At 43.6% G+C, this 24,506-nt stretch overlaps 1 protein-coding gene across 1 annotated transcript in view; it reads left to right on the forward strand.

The window, feature by feature from the left end:
• Positions 1-24,248, forward strand: part of TOP3B (DNA topoisomerase III beta) — a 41,894-nt gene extending 17,646 nt beyond the window's left edge. Inside the window, exons 8-18 of the mRNA XM_083149159.1 lie at positions 139-252; positions 948-1,038; positions 1,868-2,022; positions 2,417-2,522; positions 5,004-5,150; positions 10,042-10,215; positions 11,636-11,764; positions 13,811-13,960; positions 19,217-19,317; positions 22,206-22,407; positions 23,456-24,248. Of these exons, the coding sequence (XP_083005285.1) occupies positions 139-252; positions 948-1,038; positions 1,868-2,022; positions 2,417-2,522; positions 5,004-5,150; positions 10,042-10,215; positions 11,636-11,764; positions 13,811-13,960; positions 19,217-19,317; positions 22,206-22,407; positions 23,456-23,925 (1,839 nt within the window). The 3' untranslated portion in view covers positions 23,926-24,248. The remainder of the gene's footprint in view (positions 1-138; positions 253-947; positions 1,039-1,867; positions 2,023-2,416; positions 2,523-5,003; positions 5,151-10,041; positions 10,216-11,635; positions 11,765-13,810; positions 13,961-19,216; positions 19,318-22,205; positions 22,408-23,455) is intronic.
• Positions 24,249-24,506: the final 258 nt, after the last annotated feature.

The following is a 24,506-nucleotide window of genomic DNA, read 5'->3' on the forward strand; positions in this document are numbered from 1 at the left end:
TACAGTGCTAGTCTCTCTGATAACATATCTATTCATTGTGCGTATATGTTATAAGTATAAATGTTGTCTCCTGTTTCTTGCTGGGATTATTTATATTGAGTATTATACTCTCCAAGTGATATGTTCTCTCTTGTGCAGGTGAGTCGCAGACAAGAGCATCCTCTTACTCTGGATTGGGATCGTGTGCGGATATTTGACAGAGAAATCGCTCAGATGTTCCTGAACATCACTAAGACAAGCAGGGAGGCCAAGGTAACACTGCAAATTCCCCACTTGTTTCCCTAAAATATAAATATGATCTATTGCAGTGTTTAAACTACTCTATGCTTTTCGTATCTATACACTCCATGAAGGTTCGCTTACAAATTTGCCTGTGTAAAGGAAACTTTCATTTAAATTCACCCAATATGTATTCTCGTACACCTCCCCTTGCATGCTAGCGGCGGCACTGACCTGTTGGCTAGGCTGCGAGTATACGATTCAATTCAATTGGTGCTGATTTTTCACCTAGGCAAATAATCTGTACTTTTCACTGTATTTAGGGGAAATTTGTATTCACCCTATGCATTTTTGCCTAGGTGAAAAACAGGCAGATCAGAAAATTAGTTTCCGAACCACATGCGTACACCCATTTTTGTGTGAAATTGCGACCAATTTTGACCGTTTTTAGTCATGTTTCACCCCCAACAAAAATGACCAAATAATTGGATGGAAACACCCACAATTTTGAATACTATAGGGTCGAAATATTCCAGTTTTTTTACCTAGCAAAAAAAGGGACTAATTGAATACACCACTTTATGGGCTACTACGTAGTTTCTATTTACCGCTGCGCTGTTAAACTACTTTGCGCATGCTCCAATTGCTAAATGTATACTTTTTGAAAAACTTTTTTTAGTTTGTTTGAGTATTGCATATTACGGTTATTTATAATCTCTTGACTACAGGTGGAATCTGTCAGCAAGAAGGAGAAGGCTAAGCAGAGACCCCAGGCATTAAACACAGTGGAAATGTTACGTGTAGCCAGTTCAGCATTGGGTATGTTCCACAAATGTGTGGCATATCAGCAATGACACAGTTTATTTTGTTTGTTTCTAGCACAAAAAAAAGTTATATACTTCAGATGATTCAAACCACATTTCTGCTTATTAATGAGGTCGCAAATTAGGGAGGTCAAGTACGGGGCCATTACACCTAAAACACTAAAGCAGTAGTAAAGTGACCTAGTAGAATTGAATCCAAAAGAATCCCAAACCATAACAAATCTTAATACATATTTTTCTTTCTTAACCACTTGAGTGGTATGCCCGGAAATCTTCCAGGCTCAGCTGCGCTGCCGCAGCAGGCTGTCCCGGAAAATTTCCAGACATACCACTTTGCAGTAGGTGCGCCAGTGGTGCCTCCAGCACACCCCCCCCCCCCCTCCTTTTGTACGCCGGAGCTACCCTTCTGGCAGCCGCCATTCACTATTTGCATCAGCGACGTAGGCGACAGGCTTGGAGATGGCTGACACAGCTCGGGGGAGGACTTGGGAGCGCTCAGGAGTTCAGGTGCCCGAGTCCTCGCGAGTTGCCGCGAACATCCCTGAGCCTGCCGCCTACGTCATTGCTGACTGTGACTGGCGGCTGGGGCAGCGGCAGCAGGGAAGCTCCGGCGTACAGAGGTGAGGGGGAAACCTTTCTGCATCCTGTGGTGGGTTTTGCTGGGACAGGACAAACCTGCCCTGGTAGGTTTGGCCTACCCTAGCAAAACCCAGCACTCAAGGGGTTAATAGTCTAGAGCAGTCTATCTGCCATTACATAGTACATTTGGGAAAGAATTGTTGACTGTGCAGCTGTTTATCAGAATTTCATTCATATCATTTCAGGAATGGGTCCTCAGCATACTATGCAGATTGCAGAGCGACTATACACCCAGGGTTATATCAGCTATCCCCGCACAGAAACTACTCACTACCCTGAGAACTTTGACCTTAAGGGGACCCTGAGGCAGCAGGCCAACAATCCATTCTGGGCTGATACGGTGAGTGAAGGCATTTTGGTTGCTGCTTCACATGGTTTTTGCAGCAGCGTTGAGTCTGTTAATGGTTGTCACCATACTGTAATAATTTAGTAGAGCATTATACTTTTATTATTGTTGTTATCACCATTTGGGTGAATTGCGTTGTAAAGCTGGTAAGATTTTGGTACATCCATAATGTATCAGACTGTATTCTGTTTGATTTATGTATGAGTCAGATGATATTGAGCTGATGCTCATGTGAATAAAGGTCATTTTTATTTTTACATTACAATTGAAGCTTGCGTGAGAATGATTTGCAGAAACCGCAAATACAGACGCCAAGCCTAATTTTTTTCTCCTGTCCTGATACTGCGATCACAGTTCTCTAACACTACGTTATTTTGATTTATTTCAGGTTAAAGCTTTGCTTGCTGAAGGTATTAACCGTCCCAGAAAAGGATCAGATGCTGGAGATCACCCACCGATTACCCCCATGCGTTCAGCAACAGAGGCAGAGCTTGGTAAGGTGTCACACTGACAAAAACAAGTATCTAATTTAGTTGTGTTTTCTACACAGGAGATGGGTTGCCCCACACTCCATCAGGTGGCATTGCCCTCTGTAAACCACTTTTTTTTCTCCTGATGTTTTCCGCGTTCCTTTTTTTTCTTTTTTTTTATAAAAAAGTCTATAAATATATACTGTACACAAAATGCCAATAGAGGGAGCCACTCCCTATCCTTCGTAGATCAGTTGAGGTGTACACAGAAGGAGACACACATATTATAGCACATGATGGCACTCTCTGGACTTTTTACCAATTAAGCAAATTATCCAATCTTAACGTTTTAAGTTTATTCACAAACCTGTCGTCAGGTTATATAATGATGATGTTTTTTTTTATTAATCTGAAATGTTAAAAGATAACTCTTCCCTCCGCCATTCAGCCACTCCTATAAATTAAGTTGTAAGAACCCAGGCAACGGACCTGGAGCCATAAGCACTTCCGCACCGTCGCTGTGCTGTCGGAGGATGGATAGCTGTTCGGAACCGGCAGCCAACCACAATACCCCAGAAGAAAATTGTACTGAGCTCCCGCCACACCTCTCTGGAGAAATAATGTCTTTGATTTTCTATTTAGATATAAAGTTTATTTGATAAATTATTCCTGGTTAGAAGTTTATCTCTCTATCCAAAGCACTTCCTTATATCCTCAGTGATAATCCCTTGTTCACAGAGAAAACAAAATACAAATGTTTTTGTGAAATGTTGCCCAGGGGAAGAATTGCTTTTAGTATTGGTGTTCTGACACCTGCCAGGAGTGACATTCTCTAGCTCCTTCTACTGGAATGTGAATAAAGTTTTTAGAGAACCCAGAGACATGTCTAAATATGCACTTCTGTCCTACAAACATTTAACTATATGGTATCGGATGCCAAGCTGCATAGTTTTTGAAAGATTGCTTGGCCTAATTTTGGTTTTTAGCTTTGTTATCTTGCATCTCTTTTAGTTTTTCAATTAAATGTAGAGATTTAATTGCTTTTTATTGGCAATGCTACGTTATTATTATTGTTTATTTGTTTGGCGCCACAGGGTTCCGTAGCGCCTAACCATACATAAATTAGCAAAAAAACAAGAATGGCTAATTACAGTACAAGGCAATTTAGATACAAGTAAATGGAAATAAAGACCGTTGCATCAGTGGACAGGACACTGAAAGAGTTATAAGGGTGGCAGAGAAAAGAAAAGCACACGAGGATTGAGGACCCTGCTCAGGAGAGCTTAAATTGGAAAGAATCAATTTTGCTATATTTTTTTATGAATGGTTTGTTCCTCGTTCTTGCCCATTTTTTCTCATCTTTGTTTTTTTTCAGCCCTTAAGTTGTATCTTTGGGTTGACCTAACGTAACCCCTACCCCCATCCTCCACCCCCTCTTCCTGTTTTACACAACTCATTTTGGCACATTTACCATTTTGAACAGTGATTGCCCACACAAATAGTACCCGCCACAACAGTCTCCCACTCTCCATTCCCTTACAAACACTCCCCTACTCCCCCCTCCTCTTCCCTCCACTCCCTCCTTTCTCTTCCTCCGCCAATTCAAAATATTTTGGTATCTCTCATGCCGCTACTTTCCTGTAGTTTAAGATTATTATAAGAAGTTCTCAACCTTGTGTGTTGATCTGATAATACCATTTTCATATTTTCATCTGTATGTTATATTGCCTTTTCCTGTAAAATGTAATTAAACATAAAATTGTATTTTTGGAAAGCATTAATAGCCTCCAAACACCTGTAGTTTTGACTTTCTTGAACTCTGCACTATGCTTAGGAGCTTATAAGCAGGATGCAGTCTTTTGTGTCTTCATACAGTACTTCCAATTCTTGTTGTGCTGAGGGTCACATTCCCAGGCTTTATAGCTTCTCCTAATCTTGAGTTATTTGGTAACTGAAAAGAATAAGCTATTTTTTTATTTTGTACAAATGTTTATATACTAAAAAATATCAGGTGTCCCACTTTGTACTTCCCGAAATATGGTCACCATGCATAGAAGTCTGTACTACACATATGCATGTTTAATTTAGCATATAGGCCCTTATTCGAATCTGATACAGTACAAATTTGTTCTCAAAATGGGCAAAACCATGTGCACTGCAGGTGGGGCAGATGTAACGTGCAGTGAGAGTTGCATTTGGGTGGGGTGTGTTGAAACTGAAATCTAAATTGCAGTGTAAAAATAAAGCAGCCAGTATCTACTCTGTATAGAAAAAAAATAACTCACACAAATCTAACTCTCTGCACATGTTACATCAGCCCCACCTGCAGTGCACATGGTTTTGCCCATTTTGAGAACAAATTTGTACTGCGATCAGATCTGAATAAGGGCCATAATGTACATTAATGCAGAGATTAACCTTATTGTCTTCTCTGAATCAGGCAACGAGATACTGTAGATTATCTTTTTCGCTCTATTTATAAAACTATGTTTGTTTTCTCCCAAGGTGGTGACGCATGGAGGCTATATGAATACATAACTAGACATTTCATTGCTACCATAAGTCCTGACTGCAAATATCTCCAGACAAGTATCGCTTTCAGTGTAGGCCGGGAAGGCTTCACGACCACCTGCAAGGAGGTGATATCTCCCGGTGAGTTAACATGCACACATATGGGTGTGCTTTTGTGAGTAGCACAAAATATGCACAAACTCTGTGCTGTGGCACCCTTGGGTGCCTTGGAGAAGGGCAAGGGTGCACAAGGAAAAATTCAGAATATTTATGGCCAGTGTAATCGCCAAAATCAGTGCTGGTGGCTGTCAGTCATAAACAGTGTGGACAAACAGAAGCAAATCTTGTCCCTCACCACACCATTAAACCTACATTTGACATATTAAAACACTTTACTTAATGTAATGTATGTATCTATCTATCTATATATATATATCCACAACCAGTTATATTGCACTCACAGTTCATCCAATTTATGTCATGGGGTGCTCCACTCTCCCAAAGAAAAACTTCCGTGGTACAAAATCCAAGTAAAAGCAATCCAGAGCACTCACCACTTCTTGTAAATTCAAAGATTCTTTATTTCTCCATCAGTGCCAATGCCGACGTTTCGGACCTATGGAGGCCCTTACTCATGGCTCTGCTTACACTTCCTGCAACAGACAGCATCTGACTACTGGTCTCCACTATACCATTTTTATACCCCCAGTGATAATTGATCTATGTCACCTGTGTCATACTAATCAAACTGCAAAAGACGCTATAAACATGCTGTAACAGAATTCTAAAAACATCACTCTACTCACCGCCAATATCTGCATGCATCACTTTATGTATACAAGCCCAGCGTTCATTGTACTGTTATAACAGCGCTAATTACCGCCGTGCGTTCCACTGCTGTGGAACGCATCATGGCGTCACTACTTCCGCTTCCTGACTATTCCTCCTCAGGCACCTAGCGGAAGTGACGTATCGGGTACTCGAGGGTGCTGACGCACTTCCTTGTTGCCCGGCGTCTTCTAGTTGCTATGTCAACGCCTATACTATCTATTTGCGGTCCAGCTATTTACGCTGGAACGCACAGCCATATTTCTTTCATAACTGAATCTGTTGGTTGTTATGTCAACGCCTATATTATCTATTTGCGGTCCAGTTATTTACGCTGGAACGCACAGCCATATTCTTTTCATAACTGGATCTGTGTGAATAAATAGTGGAGCCAGCACCCCAGACGCTGCCCCGTGCAGATAACATTATACATCAAAAAAATATATATATATACACACCGCTCAATAAATCAAGACATACATACATATAAACATACAAGATATAAATATACATTAAAAATGTCACATCTATAAAGGTGAATATATGAACCAAGCTATATAAGTGCAGCTATCAAAGTTAATCAAAAATTCGAGGATTGAGAATCTCTAATAATATATGAATTTAGTCATATTAATACGCACATATAATTATATATTAGGACCTACGGTTCATAAAAAACATTTAAAGGAGTTGTGTTCATTCAATCCCCTGAGATTGATAGTGTCCAATTTGGCAATCCAGCGAGACTCCCTTTGTAACAGAAGTCTCGCCCGATCTCCTCCTCTCGATAATTTAGGTACATGGTCGATGACCATACTTTTCATTGAGGAAAGAGGATGTTTGTTCAACAAAAAATGACGAGCAACCGGTTTATCTGTGTCACCACTACTCAATGCATTACGGATACTCATGCGATGGTTTGCCATTCGTTCTTTAAAGGAACAAATGGTCTTACCCACGTATGTTAACCCACACGGGCATTTTAATAGGTATATCACGTATTCAGACGTGCAAGACAAACGATGTTGGATGTCTATTTTATGTCCTTTGTGGGGATGTGGGAAAGAAGTTCCTGTGAGCATTGACTGACACGTGATGCACCCCGTGCATTTAAAGCATCCCAGTTTGGGCTTTGTTAACCAGGTCTCTTGCTTATCACCTTCAAAGTTTAGCATCGGTCGCATCAGGTGATCCCGAATTGTTCTGCCTCTTTTGTATGAGAACAACGGTTTTTTCTCTTTGAGGCCCAATTTCGGGTCTGTAGAGACAATATCCCAATGTTTCATTACGTTCTTTTTGAACGTGGTAGCTTTGGTGTCGAATGTGGTGGTGACGATCATTCGTGGTGGTGATTGGGTAGTTCTTTCTTTCTTACCCATTGTGCTCATTTTTCTTGCTTTACTTAGATTTGCATGTACCACTTCTGCCGGGTATCCTCTCTCTTGGAACTTGGTTGCCATCTCTTTAAGTTGTAATTCGGCTTTTTGAGGGTCTGTATTGGTTCGTAACACACGGAGGAACTGTGATACTGGTAATCCATCTTTGAGAGGCCTTGGGTGGAAACTGGTGTAGTACAGTAACGAGTTTCTGTCTGTGGCCTTCTTATATAGGGTTGTACCCATTCCTTTGTTCTCTTTATAGACCGTAACGTCCAGAAAATTTATCGATGTGTTACTTACACAGTGCGTGAATTTTATCGGTGTGTCCAGACAATTAAGTTATATATATTACTGTAAGGTGCTGTGATTCAAAAAAGTTTGGAAACCACTGAACTAGGCAATGAAATCTTCACTTTCTACACGTCACACTACAGTAGAAAACTGTGCCTGTATATAAAAAATGTAGCCTCTGTATACTGGATACAGTAGTATGTCGACCTTTCTTTTATTTGTTTGCAAGTATATTTTTCTGCAATCTTTATACAATGCTTTAAATAATGGATAACTTTTTCATGTTTGCTCCTTAAGCCCCCCGAAACTCCCTCTCTGCTGGCTCCCCCACCATTGCCAATATTGGCATTGTCGTGGATCACATAATGTATGTGTCGCTTTAGAAATGTACCACTGAGGAAAAGTTGGTGGCCAATAAAAGGTGATTTAGTTGACTTGCTGCTTAGCTTATATTTTGTAAAATGGTTAAAGGGCCCCAGTATCCCATTCTGGTGTACTGTAGCCTTTTATCCTGGCTGGTGTGACTCGTATACAGATCTGTCCTCATACATCTACCCTCAATACACTATTCAGAGGAAGATGCCTGGCCCAATGACGGGTGTCTTTTTGGTACTTGTTTCCTAGCATGGTGCCTGTGATTTTAATTGTATCCATTGGGTCCTAAAAATCACGTTGATCGCATCGCATGCAACCAAATCGCATGCGATGCGATCGATGCGATTTTTACATTGGAACCAATGTAAAATGGTCCCTGAGACCCGATTTTACATTGGGCCCAATGTTAAATGCCCCCCAGACCCCAATTTTCATTGTATACCCACCCTGATGGGTCAAACGCCCTCCCATTGTTAACGCCACCACACGATGAATGCCAACCCACCCCAGACCCCAATTTTCATTGTATACCCACCCTGATGGGTCAAACGCCCTCTCATTGTTAACGCCACCCCACGATGAATGCCAACCCGAAGTGTTGTGAGCACAGCGGTACGCATCCTCCGACCTTTTCATACCCCCACTATCCACGTTGGCGTGGAGTTGATTTTATATAGTGTGGCGAGCCACCGAGCCCGAAGCGTGGGGAGCGGACGCGCATTACTTCACAGGTATTACACGTCCCCTCGCGGGGCTCTCAGCGATTGCCACGCTTCGGGCTCGGTGGTTCGCTGCGCTTGCTACACTATATAAAATCAAATCCATGCCGATGTGGATAGTGGGGGTATGAAAAGGACGGAGGACGTGTACCGCCGCCCCTCGCGGGCTCGCCACGCTTCGGGTTGGCATTCATCGTGGGGTGGCGTTAACAATGGGGGGGGGGGGGCATTTCAAATGTAAAATACCCATAAGGGTGGGTATACAATGAAAAATCGGGTCCATTGGCCCATTTAACATTGTTCCCTATGTAAAATCGTGATGGGCACGATTTTTTAATTGTCGGGGAAAAGGCTAAAAATAGCCCTGAAATCGCGTCGGTCGCGTCCATGGCATACCTTAAGTTAAGGTATGCGATCACCTGCGACGGGCGATGTGCTAGGAAACAAGTACCGTCTTTTTTTTTTTTTTTTTTGTCTTAAACACATGAGGTGATGAGGCTAGGGTGCATGTGTCACTGAGGGGCTTATTCTAGTTCACTCTTTCTGACAAAATCCTTCTTAGATGGACAAAACCATGTGCACTGCAGGAGGGCAGATGTAAAATGTGCAGAGAGAATTAGATTTTGTCAGAGAGAGTGAACTAGAATAAGTCCCTGAGTCTGTATATGAAGCACAACAGAACTTGGTATTGAAAAAAGCCACTGCCGCTGCATCATAGCAATTTATATGCAGATTTGGAGACTCAGCCGCACACAGAATCACAATTGCATATTAAAATAAGTTGCGTAGTCTCTAGGTGCCTCCTAGCCACATTGCACTGCGTCTAAGATGCGTTTTCAGCAAAAAAGCCCAACACTGTCTTTCTAATGGGACCTGGCAATAGTGGCTGTTTGGTGTGACTGCAGCAAAGAGGACACATCTGTACTGTATATAAAAGAACCTTTCATAAATAGTCACGAGTACAGTTCATTCTAAAGTAGGTGGGAAAGGTCAATATTAAAAATAGCAATCCTTTTAAGTAAACCATTACTTTATATTGACATTTAAATACAGATATGTATTTTGATAGTATATTAAGCACCATGAGAAAAGTTAGCTGTTTCTAGCTGACATGATAACCTCTAACACGGAACTAGGTCATGTATTGTTTTGTACTTAAAATCTACTGACTTTACATTGAACGGTTCATAGTAATATGCACACTCCATTACAGTATATCAGTGGTTCCCAAAATCGATCCTTAATGACCCCACACAGTTCATGTTTTCCATGTCACCTGTGAATAATTTTTAAAATATGACAGTTGGTGATACACTGTTCTCCGGGAAAACGTGACCTTTGTGGGGTCCATGAGAACCAACTTTGGGAATCTCTGCAGTATGTCCGAACTGTTACATTAAGATAAAGGTCTGTGATGCTGATTGTTTTCTTGGGTTTCAGGGTTCACTGAAATCATGCCTTGGCAAGGTATTCCAAAGGAAGAGAGTTTTCAGCCTTGTGAGAGTGGGGAAAAGTTTAGTGTGGACGAGGTGAAGCTGCTGGAGAAACAGACATGCCCTCCGGACTACCTGACCGAGGCAGAACTCATCTCCCTGATGGAAAAGCATGGCATTGGTTAGTGATAACAATATATGTCTGTCACTTCTTGTGCAGTATACTATTGTTCTTTAACAATAATCGTTATGTTAAGCAAAGATTAGCGATATAGTCAAGAAAACATTTGTTTCAATACTTTCTTCTCTAGAGTCCAGTCACAGTGACTCTAAGCACTAGGTAGTTAACAGGTAGCAAAACACAGGAAAAATGGGCGGTGGACCATTCACCATCCCTGCTAGAGGGGGGGGGGGGGGGGGGGCAAGAATGAAGACTGCATACAGGGCCCCTCCTCTTAATACACCCCTGGACCAAGTTGTTCTTGCTTGCAAGATTGGCAAGAATCTCACACACCCCCTAGTTAGAAAATGGGGGTCCATGTCGCAAGGTTATACCCATGTCTGTGAGACCGTGCCACTTGTTTGCTGGTGTGCACATTGGAGGAATGCACAGAACAAGCCCTCCTGCACCCAGGTGTCATCTGAGGTAAGGACGCCACTCACTACTCGCTTAAGTTCCATATGAAACAGGTTATTCTATTTAATTAGCTATTTACTACATATGCAGGAAACGTTTACATAGAAATGTATTCAAAATATATGAACAGACGTATGTGAATTAATCCTTGTGTATGGACATTTGTTATTTGTAGAAATGTACTCACTACATTTAGATGTATAATACATTATTTCTTACTCTTACATTCTGAACATACTTTTAATGTTCTATTATATATATATATATATATATATATATATATATATATATATAAAATACTGGGATTGCCCTTCTTATGGGGAGAGGGCAGACTGTGCGGGGACTGGCGGGTAGCACAGCCAGGGGCGGTTCAGAAGGTTGGAACACACAGGCGATGTGCAGGGAGGAGAGGGCACTTTCAAACATACCCTCTCCATAACTCCACTTCAGGATCCAGGGCCACGGAGGCCTTTCACCTACCTCGTATGAGTGATTCCCCCATACGAGCACAGTGCAGCACTGCCGCCGCCGCATGCACAGTGAGTGTTCAGTGGGGGACGGGACCCTGCTGTGTGTGAGCCAGCATCGGGATCCCCCTGCGCACTGACAGAGGGAGGGAGTGGGTGGGGTGACCGGAGCTGCTGCTGGGTGTCCACGGAGCACTTTTTTTCAGGCAGCACTGTTGTAAGCCGAGTGTTGCTGCTGCTCAACGCTGCCCAGTAAGGGATGAATTGCACATGCGCATTTCAATCCTAAAATCCCGGGATTGAAATCATGGCCCGAAATCCTGGGATCCCGCTGAAGCGTGGATTGGCATCCCTAATCTGTATATATAAAGTTTTATAGTAAGGTATAGGTCTTGTAATTTATAGTTAACATATCCTTTCTGGTTCATAGCACATGATGTATCTGTTCCTCTCTGTACTATGGGTATTCATAATGCATTTCACCTTATACCCCTTAGGTACGGATGCCAGTATCCCGGTGCATATCAACAATGTCTGTCAGCGAAATTACGTAACAGTAGAGAGTGGGCGCAGACTGAAGCCTACCAGCCTGGGCATTGTACTGGTGCATGGCTATTATAAGATAGGTGAGTGCAAACCACTGCTGTAAAGACTGTAGAAAGCCAGTGTGCAAAGCTCTTATGTAAATCTAGATTCCTAATAATAGGAAACCACACGTGTACAACACTCCGAATTGTATCTGCCTGAAAGAACTCATGGAGAACATCCATTTCATTCAGCAGAGGCTACTTCAGGTTTTATAATATGTTCGTCTTTAAAAGCATATTCTGTTGATTACAGTGGTAAATTTAGAGGGTCCTAGTCTGTATTTTAAGAATGGAAAAGAAAGCTATTTTTGTGACATCTGATGGATTTAGTACCAATCCACATGAGCTGGAGATGTGAACTGGCAAACTCTGTTATCTGTTAGCTCTGACTAAATGGCTTCAAACGCAAATGCCCCACTGGCACAACGCCACCAAGTTTGTAGGTCTGATCCTGAAAACATTGTTTCCAGTAGTGAATAATTGTCGCGGTAAACAACAGCAGTATTCTCCACAGAGAATTCTGCCAGCTGGGTAGCATTATGAAGTAGCCAATTGGGGCAGTGTAATATCTGACATTACTGAAAAGGGTTGATTTTGAAATATATAAAGTCTCATGCAGATATTGACCAATTGCTGGCAGTGCAGATACATTTTTAAATACAGACTGATATTGCCTATTTGCTGGTTGGACACAGATATAATTGTGCCCAAGAATACATTGCTGAGGTACAGCACGGCACACTGAAACACAGTCTGTGCTTTCCATCTACCCTCTCTGTTATGTTTCCTGCATCCAAACCGCATCCAAAATTGGGGAGAGATTTATGTGTTTGTACCTGTCACAGTTACATATGCGAAGCATGATTCTGATCAATGGCACCTTTAAGCCATGTACACATGGCAAAATGTGCTAGGCAATGCCTAGCAAGGTTATCCAGAATCACACCGCATGTACACTGTGGGCAATAGCAATGTGCTTCCTTACACAGTGTATTTGTCCTATAACTTAATCGTCCTAGTTAAATATGCACATGGTTGATTTTGACTAGGGTGATTTGGCCATAGGCAAAATACACTGTGTGTGTGTGTGTGTGCCAAATTGCCTTGCCTGCACAGTTTATTTGTCCAGCGGTAGCCAAAATTGGTTTAGTCAAAAGTGCTTTGCCTGCCGTGTATACACCCCTTAACAGATCTCCCACATCAGAGATCCCTCACCATCTTTAAAAGGCAGACCCTACTCAGATGGCAGAACATAATATTGCTAGGCTAGCATTGGCTGAGCTCTGTATGTCACATGACCCCAATGCTGATTACACTCTGTTAGCAGCTCACTCTGGGGAGCTGTTTGATTGGTGCTGTCAGAATGTTGGACGACATGCAAAAGAGCAGGGTGGAGTGCCCAAGAAATTAATCCTGGGGAAAACACTACACAGAAGCATTTGGTTATGCAGTATAATAAGGGTGGATTACCGTTAATTGCAAGTTTGGAGAAGGCAAACTCACATGATTAAACTCACACAGTGGAGATTAGCACAGTTTAATTAGAAATGATCATTTGCTCTACTCGCAGCGGGGTTGTGCAAATTTTGTCCAAAAAGGGAATTTAGAAAATATCCTGAAAAAGTGGGGAGCCCTTTTTGGACTCCAAAAAAGTGGCAACTTCGTTAGCAGGATCCTATAGAAGGCTGATAGTGGGTATAAGGAATGCATTGGGCACTTTTAAAAGGTGTTAAATTACTGATTTATGCATTTGTTTTTGTTTTTTTAAAGTAATTTTTTAAAAGTTTAGAAGTCTTGTTTCTTTGCAAAGAATTTAACCCCCCCCCCCCCCCCAAAAAAAGTAAAAAAGGTGATTTTGCGGTATTTTGTGTCAAGAGTTCTGAATAATTTTTACCTTAAAATAAAGATTCCCCCTACTTTTCACCTGCTGAGGTGGTTGGGAACAAAAATTTATGCCAGTTTGGAATTCAATTCCAAATGCAATTCACCATGTGAATTTGCTGTGAATTCGGCATGTGAGACCAAAATGCCTTCCCAGGAAGTACACTTATCTGAATGCTGTCTTCACCATGTTCTGTCTACTAGACCAAGAGCTGGTTCAACCAACCATCCGCAGTGCAGTGGAGAAGCAACTCAATTTGATCGCTCAGGGAAAAGCAAATTTCCAACAAGTCGTGGATCACACTCTGGATATCTTCAAAAGAAAATTTCACTACTTTGTGGACTCCATTGCAGGTTAGATATTGTCCACTTTGTGATGTCTCATAAGAACTGAGATAGATTTGTGTTCTCATAGGTCACTATTGTATAGACATAAGTGTAACTTGACTAATGACCAAACAAGTGTCTGTTCTTAAACTTGAAAAATTCCTAGCATCCTAATACCCCTTTCACATCACACCTAATTACCGGGTACAAGCTGATTTCTTGCTGGTTCGACCCGGTAATTAGTTCGATGTGAAAGGGGTTACCGGTTACAGCTAACCGGTAGCAACACAGCAATCCAAACCTGGTAAAAAGAAGGGTTATTACCGGTTCGTGGCAGTGTGAATAGTTCAACGCGTTTCCCGTTCACACTATGGTGGAGGCAGCGCCAGCTCTAAGCGCTGCCCCGCTGACGCTCTGCCACACCTCACAACACCAATATTGCCGGTTCACTGCTGTGATCTGAACAGACCTCACATGCAGGGTCGCACCGGGACTGAACCATTTAAAAGTCCTGGTGAGACCCTGCATTTGCGGTCTGAAAGCAGTATAAATATAAATAAACATGTTGGTATTTTTGTAGTGAATTTAGATAAAAAAAAGATATTATTTTATTACTGATATGTTTTGTTTTATTTAATTGAGGGCCATATTTTTACAGTATTGTCTGTTGAAGCTTTTAGGGTATTTTCGGTAAAATAAAAAAATAATCTCCAGTGTGCGGTGGGGATAAATAGCCATATTATACTATTTGCTCTCACCAATTGTAAATGGCTATAAAGTGGGTACTTGTTTAGTTTCACGGCGGCAGCGCGCGCCCCTCTGTGCTTGAATCATGGCAGCCTTACTTCTGTAATCTACGTTATCAGCGTCCGTAAACAAGTACCGCATAGTCAGTCAGAAGTAGCATAGCGTAGTCAGCGTAGGCAGTACTGTTCTCGTGACTAGCGTAGTCATCGTATTTACTGAAACGCGTCTAGTTCTAGAGTAGTCATCGTAGTCAGAATTAGCGTCCCTGTCAGAAACAGAAACTAGTTCTCACGGCTAAGTCAGCTGGTAGATTGAGCGGTACACAATTAACGTAGTCAGTCAGTTGTATTTTCTGAGAGGCAGACGTATCGGAGAGGTTGACAATTTTTAAAAGGTCAGTCTGAGGGGCTGCACAGTGGTTTAGAGGGTGTCATTTGACCTTCGTTACCCTCATCCGCTTTTATATTCTGCTGAGCTGAGGAGTTGACTAGTGTACGTTTTTGTCAGCGACACCTCTTTATCTCCCAGGCCACAACTGTGCAATATAATAATTTAATGTGGGAGGTCTGCGATGTAGACCTCCTGTCGCAGCCTCAGCGACAAATTGGTAGCCCAGGCACCATTGTGGAGGTTGATGAAAGCCTCTTTGTGAAGCGCAAGGCCAATGTTGGATGCATGCTACCCCAGCAGTGGATCTTCGGGGCATCTCCAGACAGACCGGAGAGTGTTTTTTGACGGCAGTCGAGAGGCCAGCACCCTCATGGCTGCCATCGAGAGGCACGTGCTCCTGGGGACCACAATTTACAGCGACTGCTGGAGGGTGTATTAAACAGAGCAGCTGGAGCAGGCTGGGTATCATGATGCCAGGGTGAACTACCGCTACCATTTCGTGGAGAGCGGGGTTCACACCCAGAATATAGAAAGACTGTGGGGATCCTGCAAGTGGCGCAATAAGCACTAAAGGGGGACTGCGTGCCATCAGCTGGACTCATATCTCCAGGAGTTCATCTGGAGGAAGACACTGGGCGCAGAAGACCCCTTGAAGTGCATTCTGCACGCGCCTACCCTGCTCCCCCAGGCAGACAAAGGCGACACTGCAGAGGCAACTGCGCCGACTTTGGACGAAGCGTCGACTTCGGCTGCTGTCGATGACAGTACACTGTCAGAGGAATTACTTTTTATATTTTTTTGGTGTATTTGACCTTCTTGTTATTGATTATATTGTTCTTTAATCATTTTTTCTTGAGTCATTCTCTTTAAGTTAACTAAAATCAAGTTAACAGTTAACACATGTCGTCATTACTGTCTCAGGTGCATGATATGGGAGGTGTGAATGTGTTCCCGAAACACCCCCACTATCCACGCCAGCCCGAAGCGTGGCGAGCGCACGCGTTCCGCGTCCTACCGACCTTTTCATACCTCCACTATCCAGTTCGGCGTGGAGTTGATTTTATATAGTGTGGCGAGCGCAGCGAGCAACTTCACATGTATTCCGTGTCTGCTCGGTGGCTCCCTGCGCTCGCCACACTATATAAAATCAACTCCATGCCGACGTGGATAGTGGGGGTATGAAAAGGGTCGGTAGGACGCGTAACGCATCCACTCGCCACGCTTCGGGCTGGCTTGGATAGTGGAATAAACAAGGTTAACAGCTGTTACGTCGACAAGTGTCATTGTCAACAGGTTTACTAGTGTTTTTCAAATTTTTTTTTGGTCTGTGTATTTTTTGGGATAATGCTGCACCCCTATACCCGACTAAAATTTAGACGCTGTAAGGGTCTAAATTTACATGCACTCTTTTTAGCTGTTTGCGGAGCATCTAAATTTAGACGCTAAAGCCGGCGCTGAACTTAGATGCTCTAAATAGTAGACGCAAAATTCAGAGGCCCCCTTTGTTAGCGGTGTGCCGGGCTGTCTATTTCTCTGTGGAACTACAAGTGTCACAATGATCTGTCAGCGCTGGGCTGCCGCGGAGTCAGCGTAGCGGTGCTACGCTGATAACGTAGCTTAGAGAAGTAAGGCAGCCCAGTGTGCCGGGGTGTCTACTTTAGACGCTCTTTTTGTTAGCGGTGTGCCGGGCTGTCTATTTCTCTGTGGAACTACAAGTGTCACAATGATCTGTCAGCGCTGGGCTGCCGCGGAGTCAGCGTAGCGGTGCTACGCTGATAACGTAGCTTAGAGAAGTAAGGCAGCCCAGTGTGCCGGGGTGTCTACTTTAGACGCTCCCTTTGTTAGCGGTGTGCCGGGCTGTCTATTTCTCTGTGGAACTACAAGTTCCACAATGACCTGTCAGCGCTGGGCTGCCGTGGAGTTAGCTTAGGATGCTGATAACGTAGATTACAGAAGGTAGCTGGCGAGCTGCCAGGATTCAAACAGGCGCTATGCTGATAACGTAGCTTAGAGAATTAAGGCAGTTTGGCAAGCTGCCAAGATTCAAGCACAGAGTGGCGCGCGCTGCCGCCGTGAAACTAAACAAGTACCGAAATTTGTGTTTGTTTACTGTACATACACCCACTCCTGGCAGTTTCTCAACAGACAGCCTAAAATTGTTACAAAGCTAATATTTACACACAACTTTCTGATGTTGGAAGCGATGGCGTCAAGGGGAGGGGGTTTATAGCACCTCATTCGTCAACGTGGCATCACTAGTGACATCCTCAGATTTAGCTGCATGTACAGGCAATGGAGGATGTCGCTAGCAAACCATGGGAACGCACATCGCTAACATTGTAGTGGATACACATTGCACGATTTTAAGAATTTGTTGTAACAACATGTCATTATTGCAAAATGTCTTTAAAATGTTGTCCAGTGTGTACCTGGCTTCAGATCTACCATAAAGTTTATCTTCCATAGGTTTTCCTTATTAATTGTGGTAATTTCGGGTGGGTGTGGTATAGGTTTCCGACAGTCAGGATCCCGACAGTCATTAGCCCGACGTCAGGATCCCGAATGGCCGGACTCAGACAGCATGGCAAGCGCAACAAAGCAAAATATGCTAGTTGAGGATTCCTAATCTGTAGGGTTTTGCTGATCCAATGGATGCTGATAATCAGAGTCCCTCAGATCGATGGATTGTGGAGTTAGGGTATTGATTTATGGCTCCACAAATTTGGCAGGGATTTCCCTTCCCGCTGATGTGCAGATCATCCGACTCCAATCACTGCCGTTTTGTTGGCATATGAGCAAAATCGTGTAGGTTTTTTCCAATGCTTTAACAAAACAGTGATTCTTGGTACACCATTCAGATCGCCAGTCATTGGTTCAGCAGAATGGGAAATTGGGTACTTGTTTCCTAGCACAGCGCCCAGATTTCCTACGTACGGCACCATAGGGAAATCGCATCGCATGGGCCATTATAACGGCATGCGATTCGATTTTTTTAATGTAATTTTTATCTATGCTCATTGTACCCTATCACTATATTGCATCGCATGTCCCGCAAAATTGCATGCGATCGCATGCGATTTTATAGGGTGTGCGATGCCATGACATTAGGTATACAATAATATGATTGTATGTCCCAAAAATAGGTTTAACGCACCCCCTCCCCCTACTATCCATGCCAGCCCCAAGCGTGGCGAGCGCAGCGGAATGCATCCTCCGACCTTTTCATTCCCCCACTATCCACATCATTGTGGAGTTGATTTCATATAGTCTGGCGAGCCACCCAGCCCGAAGCGTGGCGAGCGGACGCGGATTACATCACATGTAACATCAACTCCACGCCAACGTGGATAGTGGGGTAATGAAAAAGTCGGAGGACGCGTTCCACCGCCGCTTGCCATGCTTCGGGGTGGCGTGGATAGTTGGGGGGGGGGGGGGGGGGCGTTAAACCTATTTTGGGGACATACAATCATATTATTGTATATTATTCATGTAAGCAGAGAGCAGTTTATTCTTGAACCTCTTTCAGTGTAGCTATTGCTGCTACTTGCAGAATCCAAACTGCATCCTAGGAGGCAGGATTGGATCATCCCTGACACCATCAGCCAGCTGCTTAACCCATGTGGTCGTGCAAGTCAGCCACTGCATTTGCTGACTTGCAGGATTTCTGTTAGAGGAAGGAGATTTCTGGCCTCTGTGCAGCAAATGTGGTAGCCGAATTTCCTCCCCCGCAACGCTGGCATCAATGACAGTATGATTCCGTCCTGCATCCGCTGTGCAGACCTGTACTGCACATGTGCAAAGTACTTTGTGGAATGCATTGCAGATACTTTGTTTATCTGAATAATGGCCATTGAGCACAGGTGTGGGACAACGGGTAGACAGCAAAAAGGTTGACATGCAGAAAGGTCGACACACATTAGGTCGTCATGGGGAAGGTCGACAGTCAAATGATCCACATGTTGTTTTTTTTTTTCAAAATGTCAACAGTCAACATGGACACTAGAATGTAGCACCGCGTGTCGCATGTTGACCTTTTTGGTTGGTTGTTAAAAACAGTGGGATGTTAGGACACACAAACCTCCCGAGAAGGGTTTATATAGGCTGACCTAGAAATATCACCCTGAGTTTGTCTTCATTACTCCTAAGGAATGGACGAATTAATGGAAGTTTCCTTCTCACCTCTGGCTGCCACCGGCAAACCCCTGTCTCGCTGTGGTAAATGCCATCGCTTTATGAAGTACATACAGGTATGGACTTAGCACTTGTAAAATAAATGTTCAGGAGGACACCACTGACAACAATGTATGGCTCCCATATGTTTTATCACACAACACACTGATGTAGTAACACTATCCCTTGCATGCTTTCATTTGTTTTGTTCCTGGATTTCTTTTGGTGCCAAATACAGCAAACCATTATGACTATTTCTGTTCAGTGACCTGCATCAGGAGCTTGAATTCTGGAACAATAATGATGTCAAGTTCCAAAATTTAAGCAGGAAATTAATCACATCTTTATGTAATGTACAGTAGGTATCATGTCATGTCATGTCATTTTAGAGAAATGGAGCCACCGAGTTATAGTAATTCTTATATGCTTATGGCTATTACGTATATTTCTACAGATGCTTCTTTCCCAGTATTTCTTTATAATGCATATATGCTATGGGTTTGCTTGGAGGTCTATGGTACTAATATATCTTCACCGTAGAGAGCAATCTTTTTTCTGAACACAGGTGTTTTCACACACTTTTGTTGTCCTTCTGCAATAAATGAGTTACTGTATGCTCTATCAGCTGACTTGTAACCAATAACCTTACTGCATCCTCCTTGTTTGTTTTTTCAAGAACTTAGAATAGGGAACATAGGACTAGTTTCAGTTTGACCTGTTTTATATTCCTTGCAGTAGCTGAAGCGACTCCATCGAGTGTAAACCTAGACATAGTATTTCACCAACACAAGTCCAAAGTAGCCTATGACATAAGAGTTGGTAGCAGTGTCGGCTCTTACCATTATGGAGGGGGAGGGCTGCCGCAATGCGGGCCCCCCCCGCTCCACTGCCGTCCCTGGTCATTGCCGCCATCCCCGGATGCCACGCGCACCCCTGTCCCTGCACGGAGCTAGCGCATGCACAGTAACGTCATACATACTGCGCATGTGCTGGCCCAAGCCTCCGGGGGCTGCCTTTGCAGCAGCCCCCCCGGAGACTTGATCGGGTTCCAGCACATGCGCAGTATGGTCCGCGGTACTGCGCATGTGCAGAACCCGTTTTGAGGGCTGCCGCGCATTTGCGCAGAGAGAGGCATCCCGGAGGGAGGGAACACCTCCCGATGGGATGCCTTGAGTGACTGGCAGGTCAGACTTCCTATAGATAGTCACTGCCAGTCACAGTGAAGCCAGAGCAGTCTCAAAGACTGCATCTGGCTTCACTTTAGGCAGAGCCAGTGGCGGATTTTACCTGGGGGGGCTGCAGCCATGCAGCCCATAGGTAAAAACCGCCACTGGTTGGTAGTGTCATACTTAGTAGGTTTATCGTTACTTGTGTATTATCATGGCGCCCACTAAGCTATTTGCTTAGTAGGCTATTCTGCGTAGGGAAATCGCATCGCTTAGGCCGTTGTAAGTGCCTTGCGATGCGATTTTCCTATGGAATGTATTCAGTGCTCTTTTATTTATATTGTATAGGTTGTACAATGCCATTAGGTACACAATAATGACATACAATGAGGTTTTAGGGACCCACGCCACTCTGAAGCGTAGCGAGCGCAGCGGAACGCGTTCTACGACCTTTCATACCCCTATCCACGTCGGTGTGGAGTTGATTTTATATAGTGTGGCGAGCCCAGCGAGGGGACGCGGAATACATGTAAAGTAATCCGCTGCGCTCGCCACACTATATAAAATGAACTCCACGCCAACGTGGATAGTAGAGGTATGAAAAGGTCGGAGGACGCGTTCCGCCACCGATCGCCACGCTTTGGGGTGGCGTGGGGGGGGGGCCTAAAACCTCATTCTATGTCATTATTGTATACCTAATGGCATTGTAACCCCTATACAATATAAATAAAAGAGCACTGAATACATTACATTGGAAAATCGGATCGCATCACTTTGCATCGCACGGCCATTACAATGGCCCATGCAATGCAATGCGATTTTCCTACGGTGCTGTATGTAAGAAACTTGGGTGCCGTGATAATACACAAGTACAGGTTTATCTGCATGAGGGGAGTATACATCACCTCTTCTCAATTAATAGCCGCCAGTTTTTGAGCAGCATATCTGCAGGCCTATTCAGTGTCTGGAGTGAATTCACACTTTGCTATAGGGCAGGGGTGAGGAACCTTTTTTGTGCCAAGGGCCGTTTGTATGGGGAAAAAAATCCTTCGGGGGCCATATGTAAAAATTTCTGTTACAAATTGTCCTGCTGCAGCCGTTTCACGCTCTGGCGGCTGCCACTGAATAGGACCGTCAGTCTCCGGCTGCTGTTAATTAAGAGGAATCTCGCAAGAACTACCAACTTCTTGCGAGAATTCCCCTTTACTTGACTCCTGGCAAATGGTGGGAGGGCCACTCAAGCCGGCTACGGGGGCCGCATACGGCCCCAGGGCCTGAGGTTCCCCACCCCTGCTATAGGGGGACACAGGCTAACATACACATAAATAATGTGCCTGCTTCTGATGGGTTTTGTTCTGGGCTAGTGGTAAATTGATTAGGACTATTTAATTAGGAAAGTCATAGGGTAGAGTAGGGAGATTATATACACCCAACTTTCCTACTCAGTGTTGGGTATTGTAAATATTGGAATATATATTATCATTTGTATCCCAGCACTTCATATCATTTCTGTTTGTTCGCATTCAGTGCAAAAGTTGCTTGCACACAGGCATAGCCCAATGTTTACAGTACCACTATAGTATTTACACCAGGCATGTCCAAACTATGGCCCTCCAGCTGTTGTGAAACTACAATTCCCATCATGCCTTGCCACAGTTTTGCTATTTGGGAATGCTAAAACTATGGTTGGCATGCTGGGATGGATAGTTTCACAACAGCTGGAGGGCCACAGTTTGGACATGCCTGATTTACACTATTGCAGCTAACCAATCCATTATAACTATGTTCTTTGCCTCCAGGCCAAGCCCAGCCGTATGCATTGCTCCCACTGTGATGATACCTATAGCCTTCCCCAAAATGGGACCATCAAGCTGTACAAAGAGTTGCGCTGTCCTCTGGATGACTTTGAACTGGTGCTGTGGTCTTCTGGGTCGAGAGGGAAAAGCTATCCACTGTGCCCATATTGTTACAACCATACTCCTTTCAGAGACATGAAGAAGGGTTAGTTGTAGCCTTCAACTTTTCACTGTCTTTTTTCTCTGATACACTTACGCTGTGACGACACAGAAGCCACACTATTAGGGATAAAATGTTTGTCATTTCTTTTAACAGAGCATTCAACAGAGGCAAACTCAAGATTTTAAAAAGTGTGATTGTAAATGGTTGAGTTCAGAAGGAGCAAACAAAATGCCATTTTCATAGCCACACAGATGCCCTCCAATATTGTTATTTGCCCCTTATGATGCCCAATTGACCTCAGACTTCCAACTTGCCAATTTGTATTCCAATCAGACCCCACATATGCCCTTAATAATACCCAACGTATCCCCACACGTGCACTCAGACCTTTCCACTTACCTTTTATACATCCATCACCAGTCTTCCCTACATACCCTGATATCTCCACATCTTTGTAACAAGCACCAATCAGCTCAGCTCTGTCATCCTGACTTCTCTGCAATGTTGGGACTGCCCCCAAAGCTGATGATGCTATGTTACAGCCGAGTGCCATGACTGTGACATGATCCCACCTTACATCATGTGTCCAAAGAACTTCCATGAATAAGCAGCATTTCCGTGGCCTGCAGACAGTGTAGAAATTTCCGAGCATGTTCACCCAACCTCGCTGTAGCATAGTATACTATATACCGGGTGCTTCTCTCCAGCTTTCAGCATTAATGCTGCTATTTTGGTACTAAGCTGCTTTTCCCATCTATTCTCTTATAAAACATTTTACATGAATCTTTTGACCCTTTGACACCCCAGTGATAACCCTGGTAATTCCCGGGTTGACCAACCCGGAAATTCATTCCGGGTTATAACAACGGTTAAACCCGGGTCGCCCTCTATAATCGGCGTCCCAGGTTTAATGATAAAGTGCCAAACCCGGGATCGAGATCTGGATCCGACCTGGCAATTGCGTTGTAAAAGCGGTATATTTGAGTTTAAACTGGTTCCAATATTCTATTAAATCCTCTATGGCATGCTGTTTACTAATGGAGCTGTACATTATAGTCAGTAACGTTTTGTTGTTTTCTGTCTTTCTTAGGCATGGGTTGCAATGAGTGCACTCACCCGACCTGCCAACATTCACTGAGTATGCTTGGAATTGCCCAATGTGTGGAATGCGAGAATGGGGTGATGGTCCTGGACTCGACATCTGGTCCTAAATGGAAGATGTCCTGTAACAAGTGTAATGTCATTGTACACTTCTTTGAGAATGCTCACAGGGTGCGAGTGTCTGCAGACACCTGCGAAGTGTGTGATGCCGCCCTTGTGCATGTAGACTTTAACAAAGCTAAGAGTCCCCTGCCCGCAGATGAGACACAACACACTGGTTGTGTGTTTTGCGACAACGTCTTCCAGGACCTAGTAGAGCTCAAACATGCCACTATGAGACACCCTATGCACAGGGGTGGACAAGGAAGAAAACAGGGCAGAGGGAGAGGCAGAGGTCGACGAGGTAACCTTAAAAAGCCAAAGGACAAAATGGCCGCTCTGGCAGCATACTTTGTGTAACACGAGCTTTAGTATGTTCAATAAAGCAACCGTTTTATCAAGTGCTGCAAAGTGCTGACAGCTGTGCAACGTTAGGTGATACTATACAGTCTGCTGCTACTGGCTCAAGGTCACAGAATACTTAACTACAACCTAATAATAATAATAATATGTTGTGCCTTCCTAACAAAGCAGCATTATTGAGGTACATATCTTTCATGTATTATAATTCATGTATGCTGGTCATAGAGACCATTATCATGCCATGTGCTTGGACATATAAGTAAGCCAGAGCACCTTTGTGAACAATATAGAATTAAATAGTAATTATTTTCAAACATAAACCTTTACAATTATGTTAATTAGGTATTTTATATGAGACTAACATTTAGTTTGGGGGGCAAAAAAGGTAATTATTTTTTTACTGCCTGCCTGCCAAATGACAGCAACATCAGAACTACACAATACTTTGGTTTAGCCCATTGTATGCCTCTCTGCAAGCAGTCATGAGGGAGCACATTGTCAAGGAAGATACAATAAGGCAGAAAACACAACCTTATGTGAAATAAACATTTTGCATTTTCTCTTTGCATAAATCTCAG

This window comes from Crinia signifera, chromosome 1, assembly GCF_055691185.1.
Source record: "Crinia signifera chromosome 1, ASM5569118v1, whole genome shotgun sequence".
NCBI lineage: Eukaryota > Metazoa > Chordata > Amphibia > Anura > Myobatrachidae > Crinia > Crinia signifera.